Below are 21,549 nucleotides of genomic sequence, written 5' to 3'. Positions count from 1 at the left end.
TGAAGAAAGACTTTGAATATGTGGGTTGCAGAGTTTGGAAACTAGACACCTTAGAGGAGATTTGATTGAGGTGTTTAAGGCTCTGAGAGGCATCAGTAAAATGAATGAGGACGAAATTTTCAAGATTATAAATGATGCTAGAACTAGGGGACATAAATTCAAGTTACGGGGGGAAATGTTTAGATTGGACTGCAGGAAGTTTTATTTTAGCCAGCGAGTTATAAATTACTGGAATAAGTTACCTTCATGGGTGGTAGAGGCCGACAGTTTGAGGAAATTCAAAGGTCATCTGGATAGTACTTTCGGGTAAGGGAAGCGCATAGGATGATAGGTTTAATTTCCTTTTTTTTATTTTTTTTATTAATTATTATTATTTAGTTATTTATTTATTTTTTATTTATTTATTTATTATTTATTTATTTATTTATTATTATTATTATTATTATTTTTTTTGGCTGGTGCAGCATAAGCCATAGGCTTTCTTGCACCATGCGGCCGTTACTAATACTAAATAAGAGAATTTGAAATTATAATAATAATTTCATAATATAATTCTTAACAATTTATTAATTTTATAATGATAATTTAATTTTAATACATACCATTAAATGAAAGTTACATATCATAAAAATATATAAATATACACTTTTTCAAATATTACATACCAAATATAGGTGCGGCTATTAAAAAATGAGCCTGTTGCAAGGTATGCCTTACTGCTCCTTAACTTTTTTTAATGTATATGTTACTCTTTCAAGTGATGAATTATTCATTAATGGTAATTTAACTTATGGAAGCTTATGGACAATAGAGGATTTCATACAATTTTTAGATGAAATCGACTATAATGTTTTTTTTTTTTTAACAGAAACAACTTTTAAATCTTAAATAAACAAAATTTGTTAATTAAGTAAATAAGATAGCGTTAAAATAACTTTATTAAAAATGCACACAATAGTATTCATTTCAGTGGATTTCATAATTTTAAACTGCATAAGTAACCATGGCAATTTTCCATAAGAACAGATATTTTTTATGCTTTTTATAGAGCTTCAGAAGAATTATATACAAAGGTATGACATTTTATAATAAACACAAAGTTCTGTGGCTAACAATATTTTAAAATTATAGTAGCATTTCCAGGACTGATATAACAGCAGCTCTCAGAAGGGAGAAATTATTTAGGGGCTCAAGATTCTAGAATAAAAAAATAAATGAAATAAAAACTGTTTTCTATTAATTGCATTTTTCATAAATCCAAAATTTGATATTTATCATATTTTACAATTTTGGCTTTTGAAACACTTTTTTTTCTATTTTTCATTAATGTTAATTTAGATTTTCAATTGAGATTTTTCTGTTTATATACGCTTAAAACATAAATAACGGTAAAAATAGCACATGAAAGCTATTTTAATTTTGGAATGTCAGTTATTACTAAACAGTTGTTATTATTGCATCTATCACTTTAAAGAGTTGGTAATAATATTCTTGACTGTGTCATTTACAACACAGTATTATCAGGTATGGGTTAACCTGCAGCAGGTATCCAAAAAAAAAGTTGCACAAGCAAGTGCACTATTGCACTGTAAGCAGCTTAATGTTTTTAGAAAAAAGAGCAGCAAATAGTTTATAATGATGCCCTTTATAAAATTTTATTCTTTATTCTGAAAATGTAACAAATGATATCTTTAGTAACAGCAGTCTTGTTATCCAAAAAACATTATTTCTTGACTACCTCACTTTCAACAGGCATGAACAAAATGGGTGGGCTCATGGTACTTTTTGTACATCAACATGGATTTTTTATGGATATACTTCTTCAAGTAAAAAAAAACAATCAATGATGCAGATCAAAACTTTAGAAAATATAAGGTACATATTAAAATTCACACTGACATAATTCTAATAGATATTTTATTATTTAAATTGAATTAGTGGTAGTACTCTGGTTGCATTAGCAAGTGTACTGCAGATTTAAATGGATAATAAACTTTAAAATATTTATCATTCACCTTTGTTCATATGTGTACCACCACACAGATTCAGTAGAGGGCTGGAGAAGACTATGATCAGCAGCATCAAACCACTGGTTTACAGTAGTGTACATTTAAACATACTGTAATGAATTTGGTTTATGAAATTATTTTCATATTTCTTTGTAAAAATTATATGTAGAATATTTGTAAACAGTAGGTAAAATAGTGGGTATTGTGAAACACTAGATGATAAGATCTGGGATTGTAAGCTTTCTCTAGTGGCTCTCTGTTCAGTGCTGAAATTCTTGATCATCCTCATTTCTTTTAGCTAATTATTAAGCATGTTAGCATAGATGCAAAAAGCTCCTGTTGTCTTTCCCACATCTATATGTTCTCAGTAGACAGAATTTCATGAAATTTATATTTGGCTCTTTCAGAATTATTTGTCAAGCTTTCTCAAAATTCCATTAAAATCAGAACAACAGAAAATCCAGCAACCATTATTTTAATTTTTTTTATATGTATCACATAGGTTATCCATATAATTGTGTTTGTTGTCATGCACTGATTGAAAGAATGACTGGGCAACATAGCAAATGTACAGAAATGAAATGTTTTTGGTTTGCACATAAAATCTTCTTTTTTTTTTTTTTTTTTTGGTTATAAATCGTGAATTATTACTATTTGCTGACATGCTTGAAATGAAATGCACTGTGTACATTAACTGATTTGTTATTGTTTAGATTTGGAAAAACAGGTAATAGCCCCTTGTATTATTGCAGATCATTCATTCTTTATATGTATTGCCTAAAGTCAATCACAAGTTAATTTCATAAATTATTTGTCACTTATATGAAATTGTAAGTTGTTCATTATAAACTTGTATACTGTGACTGTACCAAGTCCCATGTGGCGCCTCCATATCCAGGTGGGCAGGAGCAGCAGTGCATAGCACACGTTCCTTGATTAGACCGGGGTTCAAGCCCGTGACCACCAAATACGGAGGATGCGGAAAGGTCAGGGAATTACCACCATATATCCCCGGAGCAATATGGCCATAGTTGCTAATGCTCCTAAAAACCAAATAACAAACAAACCAAGTCCCATGTACAGATTTTTGTCTTGATTTCATGTTTCTTTGGTTTTGATTTCATTTATCATTGATATCTACAACACTTTTAAAGATATCTACAACACTTTTAAAACAACACTAGAACTAATCATTAATACTTTCCTTGGGCAGCATGTAGGATAATTGAGGAATGTTTTGTGCTTCTATATATTTTGTGGCCAGCCAGATTTCAACTGCCATGAGAAAATGCTATGTGATTAATTCTCAAGGTAGAACAAACTTTCTTCTACCTAGTTATTCCTTTAAAATAAAGGCAGTCTGTTTCAAGACTTACTGGTTTCTCATCAGACAGTAGGTGGTCTTCTGTTAGTGAATCTCAGATAACTTGTGAATAATGAAGCAGTTCTGTCTGATTTTTCTGTGTGATATGAAGAAGTTACCTTTGTTAAACATTAAGAGGATGGGAATACAGCAATGTACTTAACTTCTGTTATGTAATTTAAGCAAGAATTAAAATGATTTGTATTTATATTAAAACTTTTTCAAATCTTTTTACAGAATAAATCAAGTGGACCAAAAGTTGTTGTTGCCTTATATCCTTTTCAAGCCATCGAAGAAGGAGATCTTTCCTTAGAAAAGGTTAGATTATAATTATCATATAAATATAGTATTATCCAAAAGTAATGAAGCTGAAATAATTATTCTTGTGTATAGATTTGGAAAATAGGTAAATTTGCTTAGTGTTACTATGCAGATCATATTAAAAGCAGGCAAATTATAAGTAACCAATGATCTCTGTTTCTTAAGTCATAGTCTACTCATTTTTGTACCATTTTATTATTTGTCTTATATATTTTTTTTCACATATATCTTGGCATTATGCTTTTCTTCATATTCTAATAATGATTTCATGGTTGTATTTGTTAAAAATTTCTTATAATATTTTTCTGTTTCTCTTATTTTCTCCAACTTTATTGGTCTACTCTGTCATTTTGACTTTCAAGTCTCTTAAATTTCTGCCATCCTTCATTCTAAGGTCATTTTAGCAGCATCACAAATGTAATTTAACCCTTGAGCACGAAGATTTCTGTATTTAGTGATTGTTGACAAATCTGTGAGCTTTTCAAAATTCTGTTTTAGCACTTTTTGTTAAAAACAAACAATTTTTTTAAGAAAAGATTGCCATTTATATTTTATTTAGTACAAGATAATTATAATTTCCAGTCTCAAACGCTCTATGTACCCTTTATCTATGTATCCTATATCTGAAGTCATTCTTCATCTCCAAAGGGATGTGTTAATTAGTCGAGCTGTGTTGAAACTCTTTAACATTTTCAGTTAGTTGCCATTATCCCTAATGATCCTAACACTGTATATCAAATTATTCATATCTTCCACAACCATGGTCATAAACTGCCACATTCATTATTGACTTTTTTTTTATGCAGGTAAGTTTTTGAAAGCAATTTTTGTGTAGTTTCTCTCTCCAGTGTGCACTGGTATTTGACTAAAATAAAACTAAATAAAAAAAAAATTCAAATAAATATCACTATCTGCAATTGTGCTACAAACTCATAATTTCCTTTGTAAAAACTGACCAATCACATATGAAAAATTTTCTAAAAGAAAAAATAACTATCTGTAGCTACAAATATATTTTTTAACATTATGTTGCTTACGTAAAATTGATCAGAGAAAAAGGACTATGTGAAATATTTACAAACGTTCCTACTAGACTATAGCTAAAAATTGTTACAATGACTGATTTAATGGTTATTTTTAAAAAAGCAATATCATTACAATATCTTTTTTAACATGTATATGACCATATAAAATAAAAATTTATTGGTAGTAAGGTTATGTGTCTACATGTTGAATCGGAAAATCAGTCCATTGATTGATTAATTGTGCAGAATTGGCCAGTAAGTTTTTTTTTTTTTTTTTTTAAATAAATATTGTCATTATGATTATGATATTTTGATATTACTGTTTATAGAAGCAGTGCCAGATTCAGGCATAAGCAAATAAGCATTGGTTTAGGGCCTTGCTATCTAAGATGTACCTCTTCTTTTTATTTTGCAAAGATAAAAGTCAACAATTAAATATTTCAGCACCTCTTTGCATGCTTTTGCTTATTATTTTTCATTATTTCCATCCATGTATATAAGGAGGAAAAAATTCAGTGGAAATATTCGTAAATGCCAGCACTATAACCTTCTAATTTTGGGGGTATACCAGATTCTATCATTAACAATAACTGACTTTGTAAAATTTAAACATCACTGATCTAATGGTTAAGTTTTTGGAAACAATATCATAGTATTTGGCTAAATAAAAAATCTCCATTGGTAGCTGTGCCTTAAACATGTATAATATATATATATATACACAGTGGATTCCGATTATTTGGGCCACCCATTAATCAGGGCAGCCATTTATTTGGGACAAATCTTAAAGAACAGAACCCAATTTAGAAAATAGCCAGAGTTTACTTTGCTTAATTGGGATAACATGCTGTTTAATCGGGGCAGGAGACTGCAGCACTCAAGATTACCCTATGATTGTCTCCGACCATACCACGTGGTTTGGTCGGATTTCTGGGGATCACAACCATAAAACAATTAGCAGTCCCCTGTTTATTGGGTTTTTCTGTTAGTGTAATCTATTATGTATAAACTGATAGTAAACTTGACCTTATTGAATTGGCGATAATACTGATAGCTGGAATTCTGTGGGTTTTCATGTTATGGTGAAATGAGCTTTCCCTTCCATGAAATCTTCAGTCATATAAAAAACAAATTTTCAGAATCTTCTCTTCATTCCTATTTTTTAAGCTTTGTAACTTGTTACTCCGTTCTCACTTGCGAGTATCATGTTACTTGTGATTTGTGTGTGTGCCGTGTTCTTTGTTATTGGTTGCCTATCTTTTTTCTTGTTTTAAATTTTAACCCCCACCTACAAATGTTAGCGAACAGAAATATCAACTAGTTAGTACATATTACAGTACATATTAATTAAGCTTTGCACACAAGCGTAAATTTATTTTTATTTTGGTAACCTATGGAAAATATTCTTCCGATTTTCACATATTTTTTTAATTAGTAAGATAATAAAGTGTAACTTTGTGCTTGATATCCACAGGCTTTACTTTTATAGCCTGTGGATAATATTCCTCCTATTTTTTCTAATTAAAATTGCTGTTTAATAGAATTAAAATTCTTTTCACAAACGTGATCACAATGACTGGCTCTTACTACATATTGTATAGTGAATGGTACTTTACTATGGCGAGTCCATCATAACGTGATTTGATCGTACAGAAAATCATTTGTAAAGCTGGGGTCAATTGTATTTTTAACTATTTATGTGACACTTCAGATAATTGGGGCAGCCACTTAATCCGGCCAAAATGCACTAGTCCCAATGTGCCCCAGATAACCAGAATTGACTATACAGGGTGATTCACTACCAGTGCGACACACTTGCAGGAGGTGTAGGGGGCACAAAGACGAATCGGAATCACATAGCATTGCAGGATCTGAAATGCCTTCGTCATGCGGTAGAGGATGTTGAACGGGAGGTCGCATGAACAGCAATCCCGCTGGAAGTCAGCATTTGCAAACCGGTTTCCAAGGCAGTAGGATGGACAAGTATTGAAACGTTGAACTGGCCGACATGCACCTTGCGTATGGAGCTGCGGACTGTAACGGCATGCCGCTCTGCGTTTGTACCAGGAACGTTTCCCGCACAGGCGTGCTCCTCATCATACGATTTTCGCACGTGTGCACAGAAGGTTATGTGAGACTGGTTGTTTCACGAGAGGTACCACGAATCGAAAGCGAATGACGAGGACACCAGACAATGAGGAGAATGTCCTACGTCTTGCAGAAGGCAATCCGAGTATGAGTACTTGAGCGATAGGCCAACGATTGGGCATTTCCCAATCCACTGTATGGAGGATACTGTCAACAAACCAAATGAGTTCATACCAACTGCAACGCGTCCAATCATTGGAGTCTGCGGATTATCCACTCCGGAGGACTTTTGCTACTTGGTTTCTTCAACAGAAACGGTTCGCAAATGCTGACTTCCAGCGGGATCACTGTTCACGTGACCTCCCGTTCAACGTCCTCTACCGCAGCATGACGAAGGCATTTCGGACCCTGCAATGCTATGTGATTCCGATTCATCTTTGTGCCCCCCTACACCTCCTGGAAGTTTGTATTATTAGTATTATTGTATTTGTATTATTGTATTATCTAATACAATCGCTGTATTAGATCAATATATTATTTATTACTTGGAAAATATTATTAAATATTTTACAGTAAAAGTTACTTTTGTTTTACACAACCTTGATATAATTTGCTTTTTTTAGCTAAACCTTTATGAGAAACATTAAAAACTTGAGCTACAATGAGGGCACTAGAAAAGTTATCTAATTGTGTATGAAAAAAAAAAAAGGTATTTTTTTAAAAATATATTTCAATATAAGTCCCTTTGATCTCAATGCACCTACTCCATTTCATTTATGGGCACTACTTCCCTCATAAAAAAGCAAAATTTTTTCAGTTATAATGCACCGAGAAATGGCAGCTTAAATAAAGTTCACCATCGGTGGAAAAACAACATTCACAAAGTACGTATTTTAATTTTCTAAGCAGAAATAATCATTGGAAGTCATTAGGTTTATAGGAGGAGTGAAGTAAGGTTTGAATCTGCACTGTTATGAAGTAACAGAACACCACTCGAAAAGTTCTTGATGGGATTGTGCAATTTCCGTAATGTGGAAGTATGAACTCCACCAGAGGCTGTCGTCTTGTGGAGCATGTAGTCAACAAGGAGAATTTCCCTTTGAATCTTGTGAAAAGATTGCATGATCTTCCTAGATTGTCTTCAAGGGACATCTTCAGGGTTGGCAAGCCCTTGTGTTTCCACTTTCTGTATTCAAAGTTGAATCCAGGTTTCATCTCTCACCAATCTAGACACAACATTTTGTGTCTTATTTAAAAATATTTACATTTTGTAGTTAAGTTTTACTCATTTCTCTTTATGGAGAGGAATCAGTGCCTTCGGAACATGGTGGTTACAACATTTGACATCTTTAGTTTCAAATGAAGTATTCACAAAACATTTAGTTCTGATATGCCAGTTTCATAGGCTACCTGTGAAACTTTAATCTCCTATTTTTCATCACCCTCAGTTTTACTTTTTCACACATTTCTAGTGAAGTTGCCTGAATCAGACATATTATCTTTGGGTCACCTTGCAGTGACTTCCTTCTCCATTTGAATAGCTTACTCCAGAGCTTCACTTAATATAGCAAAGACATCTTGGCCATATACATTAATCAGCCTCAAATGAATTTCCTTGGACAATTTGCCTTCTTTGGTGAGGAGTTTTATGATTGTTTTATTCTAACTTCTTCAAATCCATGTTGTCGGTAACATAATGCTCATGTTAGTTTTTCATTCTGATGAAGCATCAATTAATCCTTCGTTCAGATATGTTTTGTAGTAAAACATCTTAAAAGAATTTTTTGAGGAGCTGGCAAAATGCATACATTTGCTTTTGAGGATTGTTCTCAATTTAATTATATTTAAATTAAATATTCAATGAATGCATTCTTTTTAAGTTAATTCTCTTGTGTTTACATGTATAATTTTGTATTCTTTCAGGGAGAAGAATATGAAGTTATTGATGATTCGCGGGAACACTGGTGGCAAGTGAAAAACAAATTTAAGTGAGTTTTCAATATGCTTTCAAAATAATTTATATTTTGATATGGTTTTAATATTCAAAGAATATTTTTAATACCTTATTAATTTTCAATCATAGTTTTATCAGAAATAAACTTACATAGTTTCATTGTGTTTAGCATAGTTTCATGATGTAGTATTAGAACTAAATTGATTACTTCCAATGTGAAAGTAGAAGAATTTTGTAAGAGTAGTACAAATGATTAACATCTTGCACCTAACAGAATGGTGACACCAAATATACTTTAATATGGAGTGATACATATGGGTTGATACAATATCACTAAACAATTAAATGAACACATACAGTGGCTAATTAACTTTATTGAACCTTAAAGTGAAATAAATTGCACCTAGGTACCCTAAACTAAATCAAAAAGAAATCTGAATACAGATAGTAAACATTTGGAACCACTTTGGGCACAGACCTCCTTTGTCTTAAAAACAGTTCCTGAAGTGTTCCGAAACATCATTGATTTGTGTTCATGCTTGATTTAGTTTAGAGCCTATCCTAGATTAATTTATATCATTTTAAGGTTCAATAAATTTAATTAATTAACCAAGTATTAGTGTTATTTGTTCCAGTTTGCAGCTGGTCAGTAGTGAGGGAATTGAATCTGGTGTGTAACTTGGTGGTTTCCTTATATGATATTTAGTCCTCAAGAAGATGTGTGGGCATTTTTGTGAGCCTTTGCATTTTTCAGCCATTCAGGGTATAAAAATATCTATCTATCTTAATTTTTAATAATAATGTATTTTTAATAATGTATTTTTTTTTTTTTTTTTTTTGTTATATTAAAAAAACCATATACGCTGTTATATATAGTGTTATACACAGTGCGGCAACTGGAAAACAAGACTGATGCTATAAAAAAAATAATGATCAATGTGCTCAAATTTACCTTGGTTTATTCAAAGTAACTTCGTCTGGAGTCCACATACTGCATGCAATGATCATTTAGGGAGTGAAATGATTGGTGGAAGGCTATGGTTCAGCGTTCTTGCCTTTCAGTGGCACCTTGAGCTTCAGGAACAAAAAAGAAGTCACTTGTGGCTAAGTCTGATGTATACAGTGGGTGTGACTGTATGCAGACTTTTCTACTAGCCAAAACTCCTGAACAGAAGAGCCTTGTGGCTTTGTGCATTGTATTGCAAGAGGAACCTACTGCATCTTCTCCACACTGAGGCACACACGACATATTCTTCTGCGACAAACATTTAAAAACATCTAGATAGAGAAAGCAGTAACGCTTTGGCCATTGGACAAGAACTCTTTGTGCACAATTCCCCTGCTACCAAAGAAAGTGATGAGCATGGTTTTGATTTCTGACCTTTCTTGACAAACTTTTTTGGCTTTGGGAGAGTGTGCAGACTTCCACTCCACACTTCATTGTGGGGGTAGTAATGACTGAATTCAGGAAGCTGGGTTTGCTTCCATCGGCCTCAGCAAGTTCTCTGCAGCGTTCAAATCATGCCTATCATTGACCTCTGTTAACAAATGTGGAACAAGCGGTGCACAGACATTCGTTTTCTTCAAATCCTGCATTATTTGTTGAATGGTTTCCTCATTAATGCACAGATCTTTTGAAATTATTCAGAGCGTTGCACATTGGTAATGATTTCCTGCACCATTTCAATCAACTCTGGCATTTGAACCATTTTTGCTGGGCCTAGATGTTTGTCATCTTCCAGTGGTTCCCTTCCATGGGTGAAACATTTATGCCACTCAAACTCATGAACTGTCTGTTATGTGCACCCGACAGACAGTTCTCTCCATACATTTGCTTCATAATTTGAAATGTTTCTGTGGCACTTTTGCCCACTCGAACACAAAACGATGTTTGCTCTTTGTTCCATTGATCCTCCAGAACACAGACACGGGAGAGATGTCTATCCACCATTAGACGATTCATATTGCCACTGGAGCATTTCAGACATCTCCAGTCCAGTCTCTGTCGAAGCATATGAGCCATTGTTATCACTTTGTAGGAAACAGTTGTCTCTACAGTATGTTTTCAAACTAAAATCCCTGCCAGACCATCCCACATTGACACTCATTTTTGAGCCACAATGGGAAAATCTTTATAACATCCATCAGTCTGCCAACTGTTCCTTTGGTATTTGTGTCCAAGAGCTACTCAGAGAGCTTAACATAACAGTAGACAATGTTTTAACAAGGCAGCTACTTCCACCTTGGCATGCTTGGATACTGCTGTGTAACTTCCCTGTTAACAAGTGGGGAAAGACCACCACTCCGAACTCTGTCTACCAAGAACTCTATACTGCCCACTGAGCCGAATACTCTGACGTCTTGCCTCCTGTCTTTACTGATGGCTCAAGGTCAGAGTTATCTGTTAGTTATGGTGCCATCTTCCCAAATAACATATCGAGAATATACTTGACGATTGCAGTATATACGCTGCAGAGTTTTATGCTATTGAATTAGCCTCGGGCCACATTAAAAATACAATTACCAAAGGTGTATGCAGACTCTTTAAGTATACTACAGGCTTTAGCAGGGATGAGATATAATCCTCATCCATTCCTGATCAGTCCAGCAGATGTTACATTCTCTTTTTTGAATGTTCTTTTGACATCAATTTTTTCTGGTTCCAAGCCACCCTGGGATCAAGGGTAATGAATGCCAACACTGCAGCCAGCTAACCCAATCCCAGAACAACTGTGGCCTGTTATTCTCCCAGTGGCAACAATCTTGGCATGAGCAGGTCATGAACAAGCTGTATCAGATAAAGCCAGTAATTAAACTTCCTTATTAAGAGGAAGTTGTTCTTGCTCACCACCACATAGTACACAGTCATCTTACTCATTCATTCCTGCTGAGGGCAGATGACTCTCCTATGTGTGAGCAGTGTGACACTTTTTAACCATAACACATATTTTATCTGAATTCCCACTTACAGAATGTTTATATTTTACTGCTTTTGGCCATCTGACTGAGCCTTATACGCTCAGTCACGTTTTATCCAACAATGTAAATTTATCAGCTGTTTTTAGTTATTTAAAATATTTTAATATTTTTACACATTTTATGTATTTAAAAGTTACTGTTTTATAAATTTTTTACATATTTTTATTGCTATACATCTTGATGTAGTGACCTAATTCCTTAGGTCACTGAAATATTAATCTGCTCTTTTATATGATATAGTTTTGGCCTTAGTTGCTGATGTGCCAATAAAACCCAAAACAACAAGAGGAGGTTTGCAGTTCAGTTCACACTACATTCTGAAGTGGCAGCAATTTCTGCTGACTTTGACTGCAGTGCTCAAAGAACAATCACTTTTTCGTTTCATGTTTACTTCTAGTAAATGGCAGCATCAGCATTTGTCTCATAACATCAGTCTTGTTTTCTGATTGCCACGGCACTTCCGTAGCCAAGTGGGAAGGAGCAGCAGTGCGTAGCACATGCTTCTTGATTAGACTGGGGTTCGAGCCCGTCACCACCAAATACAGAGAATGCGGAAAGGTCAGGGAATGATCACCGTATATTCCCGGAGCAATGTGGCCTTAGTTGCGAATGCTCCTAAAAACCAAAAATAACAATAACTGATTGCCACACTGTGTATTTTGACACAGTAGTTGAATATAATGCATTCAAAACAGCAACAATCTAAAATTAGTGTGACTTAATGGGAGTTTTTAGGAATTTTTTTTAATATTCAGTTTGTGTTTAATGTAGTTTGTCTTGTTGATAACAATACCTGAAAATAATGGATTTTTTTGTATATATTAACTTTAAAAAATATTTTTGTAATAAGTAATTTGAATTTTTGATCCCTCAGGTTAACAGGGATTTCTGTATTTTTATATGAAGTCCATCACTTTGAAAGAAGGTGGCCAACATTCAAACATAAACACTGCCCATTTAGAACTCTTGTGTTTAAAGTCCAATTCAGCATACATTATATATAAAAATGCTACTTTGTTGGGACTGTTTTTTACCATGTTTTTCCATCTTGAAACAATCCAAACAAAATTTGCAAAATTTTTTGTTTATAATTTGTGTTTTTTTTATAAATCAGTACATTGACTTTCTTGTAAATACATTACTGTATTTACTGGTCACATGTGCTTGATTATTTTTTGTATACTTCTTTAGCCACTGCTACATCTTCCTGAGGTTTACAGCAGTTTCCTTTCATCTTTGAACATCTCACTACCTTCTAGAAATCATATCCACTACAAACATTTAACAGTTTTATCTCCCTTCCTATATTTTATTTTTCATTTTTTTTGTGTTCTTTGGTTCCATTATGGGTTAATATGGGTTACTTTTTTTTTTTTTTTTTTTTTTTACTGCAGTGAAATTGGATACATTCCAAGTAATTACGTGGAAGAAAAAGCTTCTATGGGTTTACTTCAATATGAGTAAGTATTTTTTAAAAAATATTTCTGCTTGCTACTTTTGGCTTCATTTTTGTAATTATTTTTAGTTTTTTTATGTTTTGAAAAAATTCATTAACTAATTTTTTTTTTTCACATGCTATGTATGTATGCATGCATGCATGGACGGACAAGTGTATATTTAGCTGATTAATTATAGTATTATATTTTAATTTATTAGCATATACTTATAATAAAATAATGGAGGGAAAAACTGCATCTGAAATTTCCATAAATTTAATGTGATTTAAAATTTTTTTTTTTTTAAAACTCCTTCACATTATTATATAAAATGGTTGTGTAACTTCTCCCCTACAACTATGGGCTTTGTAACATATCTGATTCCCCCTCCCACAATTCAGATTCTGATATCAAAAATATAAGTATAAATAAAAAATATAAACTTTTGTGTGTGTGTATATATATTTTATTTATTTTATTTTTTTGAGCGTTTTTCCAGGTTGTGCATGTACATAATGTGTATTCACCATGTAAGTTGAAATAAACATTTAAAAATTTTCCCGAAGTGCATTCGTTATAAATGGCCTGTGAGTTCTAGGTGACATGCTGAGCAAGTTTTTGTTCATTCATCGTTCTGCTTTTTATCATAATTTTATGTGCTGGTATTTTGGAGGTATGATCATCTCTTTTAAGCCTGTTTTTATTTTCTGGATTTTATTCCCTCTCCATGCTTCTTGTGGATGTTTTTTGGTTGGTTTTATACAGTAAATTTGTTTACTGTGGTGTGTGCTAAGAAATATTAATTTTTCTAGTGACTGGCAGTTTCATTTGTTCTATCAGAACAAATAACAAATAAAGAACTGATAGAACAAATTAAATTTGTTCTATCAGAACATTTGCACTCCGAAAAATAAGTTAGAAAATTGATTAAATTGTGTTCTCAGCAAAGCTTTGATGTAATTGCATTTTGAAAAATGTAATTAACACATTTGCTACTGGCTTTATTGCACCAAATTCAAAAATCATGGCATTGAGTCAATTGGTGAAAGTTTATAGACAAAAATATCCATTTTTTTTCCTGGAAATATGGAAGAAAATGTTCTTAAAGTCAGATGGTTTGTCATCCAGGTGGATTAAAAATGCCATCACACATGTGTGAACTAGCAGCGAATGCCTTAAATTATTCACATTCAATGAATGACGTGCAAATTTTGGGCGTAATTATATTGCTGCCTTCGGGGAGAATTATTGTTATTGCTGATTTTTAGATGCATCAGTTATTTGGATTATATTGCTCTTGGGAAGAATAAGATTTTGGTGGAATGTTAATTTTGTTTAGAAGGCATTTCTCTGTTACGTTTTTCCACAAATTAATTTGTGCAAGGGTTAAAGCAGTTTCTGTTGGTTTTAAATATCTAAATAAGGTTTTTACTCCCAAATAATCTTGTAAGGCAGGAAAACTTACATAAGTTTAAAGAAGGAATGGATAAATACTTGGGTAAAATAGATAAAAGAAATGGAAATATATCTAAGTTTACAATTAAAAATTTTTTTTTAAGGTTGGTGCCATGTAATCTGTTTCCTTGCTTCAATTTGCCAATATGAGGTTATTTTATTTTATTTTATTTTTTATTTTATCTAAAAAAAGAACTTTTAATTTTGTGGAAGTGAAATTTTTTGTAATGTCTTTGCCAGAAATATGATTTTTTTTGGCCTATCTCTTAATGGATAATTTATGTTTTTAATTTCATGCAAGAGATTTAATTATGAAATAAATTTATTTCACTATTACTTAAGAAATATTAATACAGGGCACGCATCTTATCCTGGATAATGTTATCATTTGGATGTTATCACTTTTATGAGGTCCCAATCGGATGTATACAAATATGTAGACAAAATGGCATTTATTGTAATCAGTGTTTTAGTTCATGCTATCACTTTTTTGCCTTATCGCGGTTTACATACGTGGAGGTGAATACATAACATCCTGATTTGTTCTTCAACTCCCACACACTACATGGTTAGTTACTGATGTTACTTCATACAGTTGGTATGGTTGTTAGTGTTGTTGCTCTGTGAAAGTAAGTACTATATCTGTACTCCTACCAATCTGCCTGTTTTACAGTAGAGCATTAACCCTTTTCTAATTCTTGATTTTAATATGTTATTTGTTTTTAATGGATTACAGACACATCATGATAGTTTAATTTTATTGATGACTTTCTCAAACAAACAGTGGCTAGTTAAATATTTTATATTGTTTGATTTTCATGTTTTTTTTATCCGCTTCCCCCTTTTTATGTACACATTTCCTCTTTACATCAGCAAATAATGCTGAATAGCTGCATTCTTGTTTTTTCGATTATTGTTATCACTTTAGCTGAGTCCCAGAGTGATCACAATAAATGGTGTCCACTGAATTTTTAAAATGTAAATAATTTCTGTAAGTGGCATAAATTTCTCATATTATGCTCTTTTCAGCTTAAAAATAAGTATCTTGTGCACTGTGCACAAACAGCACTTGCTTTCCCTCAACACAGAGGTACTGCTTAAATAGAGCAAGGCTGCTTCTTGTAAGAGAACACAATAATCAGTATTTAAATAAACAGATCAGCATTTCTCTATTCAGATATTTCTCTGTTTCAAATATAAAATAGTGAAATACTTGTACCACTTTAACTCATGAAGGCAAAGAAGAGTATTTCATATTCAAATTAACAGTACCTTTATGTCAAGTTTAAACACTGTTTATCTGAAGTAGTGCAATAACGAAACTTTTGGTGAAGATTGCAATTGTTATAATGGCGATCCCTTTAGTGTGAAATGAACTAGTCTGTTCTGCACACTAGTGGCAAAAATGGGTGGTGGGGTTATCTGTTATCCACGCATTTACTGATTAATTCAGAAACATTAATTTCTAGGCACTGTTCCTTATTTTGTAGTTGGGGTCAACCATCACTTGTCCTTTGCTTTGTTACCACTGAAAAAGCTGTTTCCATTGCTTTTTCGGTGGTAACATCCAGCTTCTTAATGCAGGTGGAAGTTGACAAGACATCGTTACAGTTGATAATTAAATTGATCCTATCCACAAAGTAATTTGAAAAATATTTTAAAATATGAATTGAACTATTTACCTCTAAAACTGAGAATATCAAGGAGTGGCAATAGATTTACTGGGTAATGAAAAATTCATTTTATTCTCAGGACGTGGCAATTTATCGTTGACAAGTGCTAGTACCAATTTGTAGCTCAAAGTAAATTATGAATTGCCAAAATACTGACTTTTTATGTAAATAACTCTGTAGATTTGAAACTTCTTGGCAAAAGGTTAATCAGTACTGTTGTTATTTTAGCTGGTATGCAGGAGACATGTCACGACAACGTTGTGAGTTGCTTCTGAGGACTGAAAATAAAGAAGGCACTTTTGTAGTTCGTAATTCCTCAACTAAAGGGCTGATTACTTTATCATTGTTTACTAAAGTGTAAGCATGTTTGTTTGTTTCTTTCTAAATTATAAAGATAATATTTATCATGTGTAAGGTAGCATTTTAATTCATTTTTATTTTCACGTTGTGAATGTTGTTAAAGTTAGGAATTGAATATTTTGAAAATTATTTTAATTAAAAAAAAAAAGGTTATGTGTCAACAAAACTATTTACGTACTTTTGTTTTATTGAAAATGAAAACTTAAGTTTTTTTTTATAAAGTTACCATGTAATAATCATTTTAAGGAACTTAAAGATAGTTCATGTAAAGTAGTTAGCATTTTTATTTTGAATCAGTCAGGTTTAGCTTAATTCTTATAGTGCAAAAAAAAGTGTCTATAATCCTTATAGATTTTTTTTTAATTTCTACAATGTTATTTATTCAGGAGAAAAGCAAAATTTAAAGATGGAATGAAACTTCATAAATTTATATTAATAAAGATGAAAAGCTTTTTTTAAATGATAAGAATAAATGTTTGTAGAGGAGCAATGTGTGAAGGAGAGAAACAGCCTCTTAAACTGAAAGGTGTATTTTCTATTTTGTATCACATGTACCAGAATAACAAAAGGACTTCTGTCCAGCTATCATTAATATTCTAATGTTCTAAGATTAGTATTAATATTAATATTCTAAGATTAATATTAATATTCTAAGAAGAGCATGTTTAAAAATGGAGTTCATATTTAATGGTAAAAAGGACACTTCTCTTCATTATTTAACTATTTTAGAATTAACTTGGCATTTACAAGAACTATAAATAAATTACTTGTAAATAAATTTGATGAATTTGAGGTATTCTTCAGAACATCAAAGGCAGATATTGTTGGGATATCAGAGACGTGGTGTCACACAGATATAAGGAATGCAGAACTGGAATTTGGGGAGTACAATGTACAGGAAGGATAGACAAGATAGGAAGGGAGGAGGGGTTATACTATTAGTTAAGAAACACATAAAATCCAAGGAAGTGAAGCCAGTCGACATCGCTGGACATTGCAGTGTCGAGTCAGTTTGGTGTGATATAAGCATTGGGAGATAACACACTTCTACTCTCAAAATTGAGAGTAGAAGTGTGTTATAGGCCTAATGACTCTGATGAGTATAATAAGGAACTGTACAGGGAAATAGAGTGGGCCAGTAAATCAGAGAGTCTTATAATGGGGAATTTTAATCTCCCAGATATTGACTGGAATTTGTGGGTTGGTCACACACACACTAGCAAGGCTTTTGTGGATTTATTGGATGATTGTTTTCTACATCAGCATGTTCGGGAGGCAACTAGAGGGAGTAATACTCTTGAATTTGATTATCAGTAGTGATTATTCATGCATTAAGAATCTGCAGATAAAGGAACCACTAGGTGGCAGTGATCACAGTGTGCTGAAGTGGGATTTACTCAAAGAGGTAACTACCATCAGAGGTAAAGGGAAGGGTTTTTGCTTTCGTAAAGGTGACTACGGTGGTCTGAGACAGTATTTAAATTCTACACGGTGGGACCAACTGACGTTACCAACAGCAAATTCAAAATGGGAAGCATTCAAAGAATTTATCTTGGAAGCTACTAGGCTTTTCATACCAACTAAGAAATATTGTTCAAGGTTTAGGCCTAAATGGATGTCAGATGAAGTAATGAGACATGTTGTTGTTATATGGTTTTTAGGAGCATTAGCAGCTAAGGCCATATTGCTCCTGGATATGCGGTGGTCATTCCCTGACCTTTCCGCATCCTCCGTATTTGGTGGTGACGGGCTCGAACCCCGGTAATGAGACATGTGGCAGGGAAGAAAAATGCATGGGATACATATAAATTAATGGGTGACATGGAAGCCTATGATAGATATAAGCTAGTCTGTAACCAAGTCACAAAGGAGATTAGGCAGGCAAAGGCAGATTATGAGAAATCCTTGGCAAAGGATGCAAAGAAAAACAGAGTTCTTTACAATGTAAACTCTAGAAGGAAAGGGATGAATCAGGTTGGTCCACTGGATATTGATGGTTCAACTGTTGATGATCCTGCTCAGGTGGCTAACAAACTAAATGAGTATTTTGCATCTACATTCACCCATGAGGAGTTATTCAGGGAGGGGAATGCGCCAGAGGTGAGTTAAATTCTGGCAGTGAGCTAGATGATTTTGTAATAACTGACAGGAAAGTGGAGGAGAAATTGTTGAAGATAAACATAAAAAAGGCACCTGGGGTGGACGGGATATCCAGTTATATTAAAGGAGACAGCAAAGGAAGTAAGCAAACCCTTAGCCATAATTATGATAGCTTCTTTGTACTCAGGGGAGGTACCCATGGACTGGAGATGTGCAAATGTGACCCCAATTCACAAAGGAGGATCAAAGGGCAACACAAGTAATTATAGTTTAACTTCTGTTCCAGGAAAATTAATGGAGCTACTGGTTAAAGAAGCACTGCAGGATCATCTAGACGAGACTTCAGTTATAGCTCGGACACAGCATGGTTTTGTTAAGGGAAAGTCTTGCCTGACCAATTTGATGGGATACTATGATGTGGTCACAAAGGAACTGGATGCAGGGTATAATTTTGATATCATATATTTGGATCTTAGAAAGGCTTTTGATACTGTTGCACATAGAAGACTACTGCACAAATTGGAGGCAAATTGCAGACAGAGAGTGGTAATCAATAGACACTGCTCATCATGGACTAATGTTATTAGTGGAGTCCCTCAGGGTTCAGTATTGGGTCCATTGTTATTTTCTGTATTTATAAATGATATTGATGATGGTATATCAAGCTTAATGTCCAAGTTTGCAGACGATACGAAGGTTGGCAGGGTTGTTAAGGACACTAATGACAGTATACTGCTGCAACAGGATCTAGAAAAGTTGAGCAGATGGGCTGAGAGATGGCAAATGAAGTTTAACATTGACAAATGTAAAGTACTGCATATGGGAAGCAGTAACCCCAAAGTAATGTATCAACTCTGTGGTACTACACTGACATTGGTAGAGAACGAAAAGGACCTGGGGGATAATTGTGCAGACAGATATGAAGTTTTCTGAGCAGTGCAGACGGTTAATTGCTGGGGGATAATTGTGCAGACAGATATGAAGTTTTCTGAGCAGTGCAGACGGTTGCAAGAGAAGCTCATGGTGTCTTGTCAATGATATATAGGAATTTTTCTAGCAGTGATAAGGAGGTGATTATACCCTTGTATAAGGCAATGGTCAGGCCAAACCTCGAGTACTGTATACAGGTCTGGAGGCCTCATTTTAAGAAGGATGCAGAGCTGTTGGAACAAGTACAGAGAAGGGCAACAAGATTAGTGAATGGAACAAAGGGTTGCTATTACAAAGAAAGGCTTAAATTTTGTAAATTACAGTGTCTGGAGACTAAGCACCTGCGAGGTGATCTGATTGAGGTGTATAAAGCCTTGAATGGTTTGAGCATGCTCAATGCTGATGGGATTCTTCCTTTTGCTCAGAATAATCACCTGAGAGGGCATAAATTCAAATTGAGGAAAGACAGATGTAGGATAGATGCGTAGAAGTTTGCCTTTATCCAGCTGGTAGTTGGTTGATGGAACAGACTTCCATCCTTTGTTGTGGAAGTTGATAGCCTAAATAAATTTAAGGCTGAGCTGGACAGGTATTTCGAATGAACGGAGGGGTGAAGTGGAAGGTTTTTTTTTTTTTTGGCTGATGCTGCATAAGCTTGCTTTCTTGCATCATATGCCTCTACTAATGCTAATGGCCCCAGGTGCCAAGCGATTTATTAGTGACTAAGCGATTCCCAGCGATTTATAGAGAGTTAGAAAAAAAATATATCCGTTTCTTTAATTTTCATCGTTAACTTACTTTGTTTTTTTGCGAAACAGCTCTTTGTCTTACAAGCAGTAAGTGTAGACACAGGAAGGAAACTCACCTTTCTTATTTTTTCTCTTAATCTCACTTTACTAACCTAACACAGTAGCCACTTGGTCACTAAGTGGCACTGCTCTTGCCTCCACGTGGCGGGGCTGGTAACCTGTGAGAGGAAAGTAACACTCCCAAGGCCAAAAGAGCAAACATGAGTAGTAAAATAACTACTGATACTACAGGGCTTGAAGAGAAAGCCCTACCAAGTAGAGATACAGAAAAGACAAAGGCAAAGAGACAGAGGACTGATATGGACCCACCAAAAATACCGACATACATTGTTATACATGCGACAGGAGATCAGACATTAGGACGTATGTCTCCCTTCGTAGCGGAGTGGGCAGGAGCGGCCTCCGTAGCCGAGTGGGCAGGAGCGGGAGTGCAGTAGCACACGCTCTTTGAGTAGACCGGGGTTCAAGCCCCTAACTGCTGAATACGGTCGATCTGCCAACCCGCACTGGACCAGCGTGGCAGATTATGGTCCATTTCCCTCAGCATGAATTGTTGAGGAGGCTTCCATCCTGCAGTGGGTTGATAATGGCTGCACTTTACTGTTTTTTTTTACTTTTACTCCCTTCGTAATTCAGAAAACGTTAGAGGGTCTAGTAGGATCTCCCAAGTCTGTTCGACACCTGAGATCCGGAGACATACTAGTAGAAACAGAAAGTCCTAATCACTCCCAGAAGTTGCTAGCTACGACAATCTTTGGAGGATTACCAGTAGTTGTAACACCACACAACACGCTGAATTCTTCCAGAGGAGTGATCTCCGAGTGGGACCTCTTAAATGTGTCAGAAGAAGAGCTCATAGAAGAATTAAGGAGCCAAGGGATAACAGCAGTGAAGAGAATCAATATCCGAAGGGATGGAAATATAATTCCAACAAGAACTCTAATCATAACCTTTAATACTCCGAAACCTCTGGCAACAGTCAAAGCAGGATATCTGAACTGCCAAGTAAGACAGTACATACCAAATCCATTGCGATGTTACAAATGT

At 34.1% G+C, this 21,549-nt stretch overlaps 1 protein-coding gene across 1 annotated transcript in view; it reads left to right on the top strand.

The window, feature by feature from the left end:
* LOC150090782 (tyrosine-protein kinase Btk-like) overlaps nucleotides 1-21,549 on the top strand; it is a 118,452-nt gene that overhangs the window by 48,672 nt on the left and 48,231 nt on the right. The window contains exons 6-9 of the mRNA XM_090372160.1: nucleotides 3,610-3,690; nucleotides 8,730-8,794; nucleotides 13,134-13,199; nucleotides 16,532-16,660. Of these exons, the coding sequence (XP_090228286.1) occupies nucleotides 3,610-3,690; nucleotides 8,730-8,794; nucleotides 13,134-13,199; nucleotides 16,532-16,660 (341 nt within the window). The remainder of the gene's footprint in view (nucleotides 1-3,609; nucleotides 3,691-8,729; nucleotides 8,795-13,133; nucleotides 13,200-16,531; nucleotides 16,661-21,549) is intronic.

Source organism: Mastigoproctus giganteus, chromosome 1 (genome assembly GCF_048544385.1).
Source record: "Mastigoproctus giganteus isolate SK-2022 chromosome 1, ASM4854438v1, whole genome shotgun sequence".
In the NCBI taxonomy this organism is placed as follows: Eukaryota; Metazoa; Arthropoda; class Arachnida; order Uropygi; family Thelyphonidae; genus Mastigoproctus; species Mastigoproctus giganteus.
The sequence above is the reverse complement of the archived record's forward strand: the minus strand, read 5'-3'. Positions and strand labels throughout refer to the sequence as shown.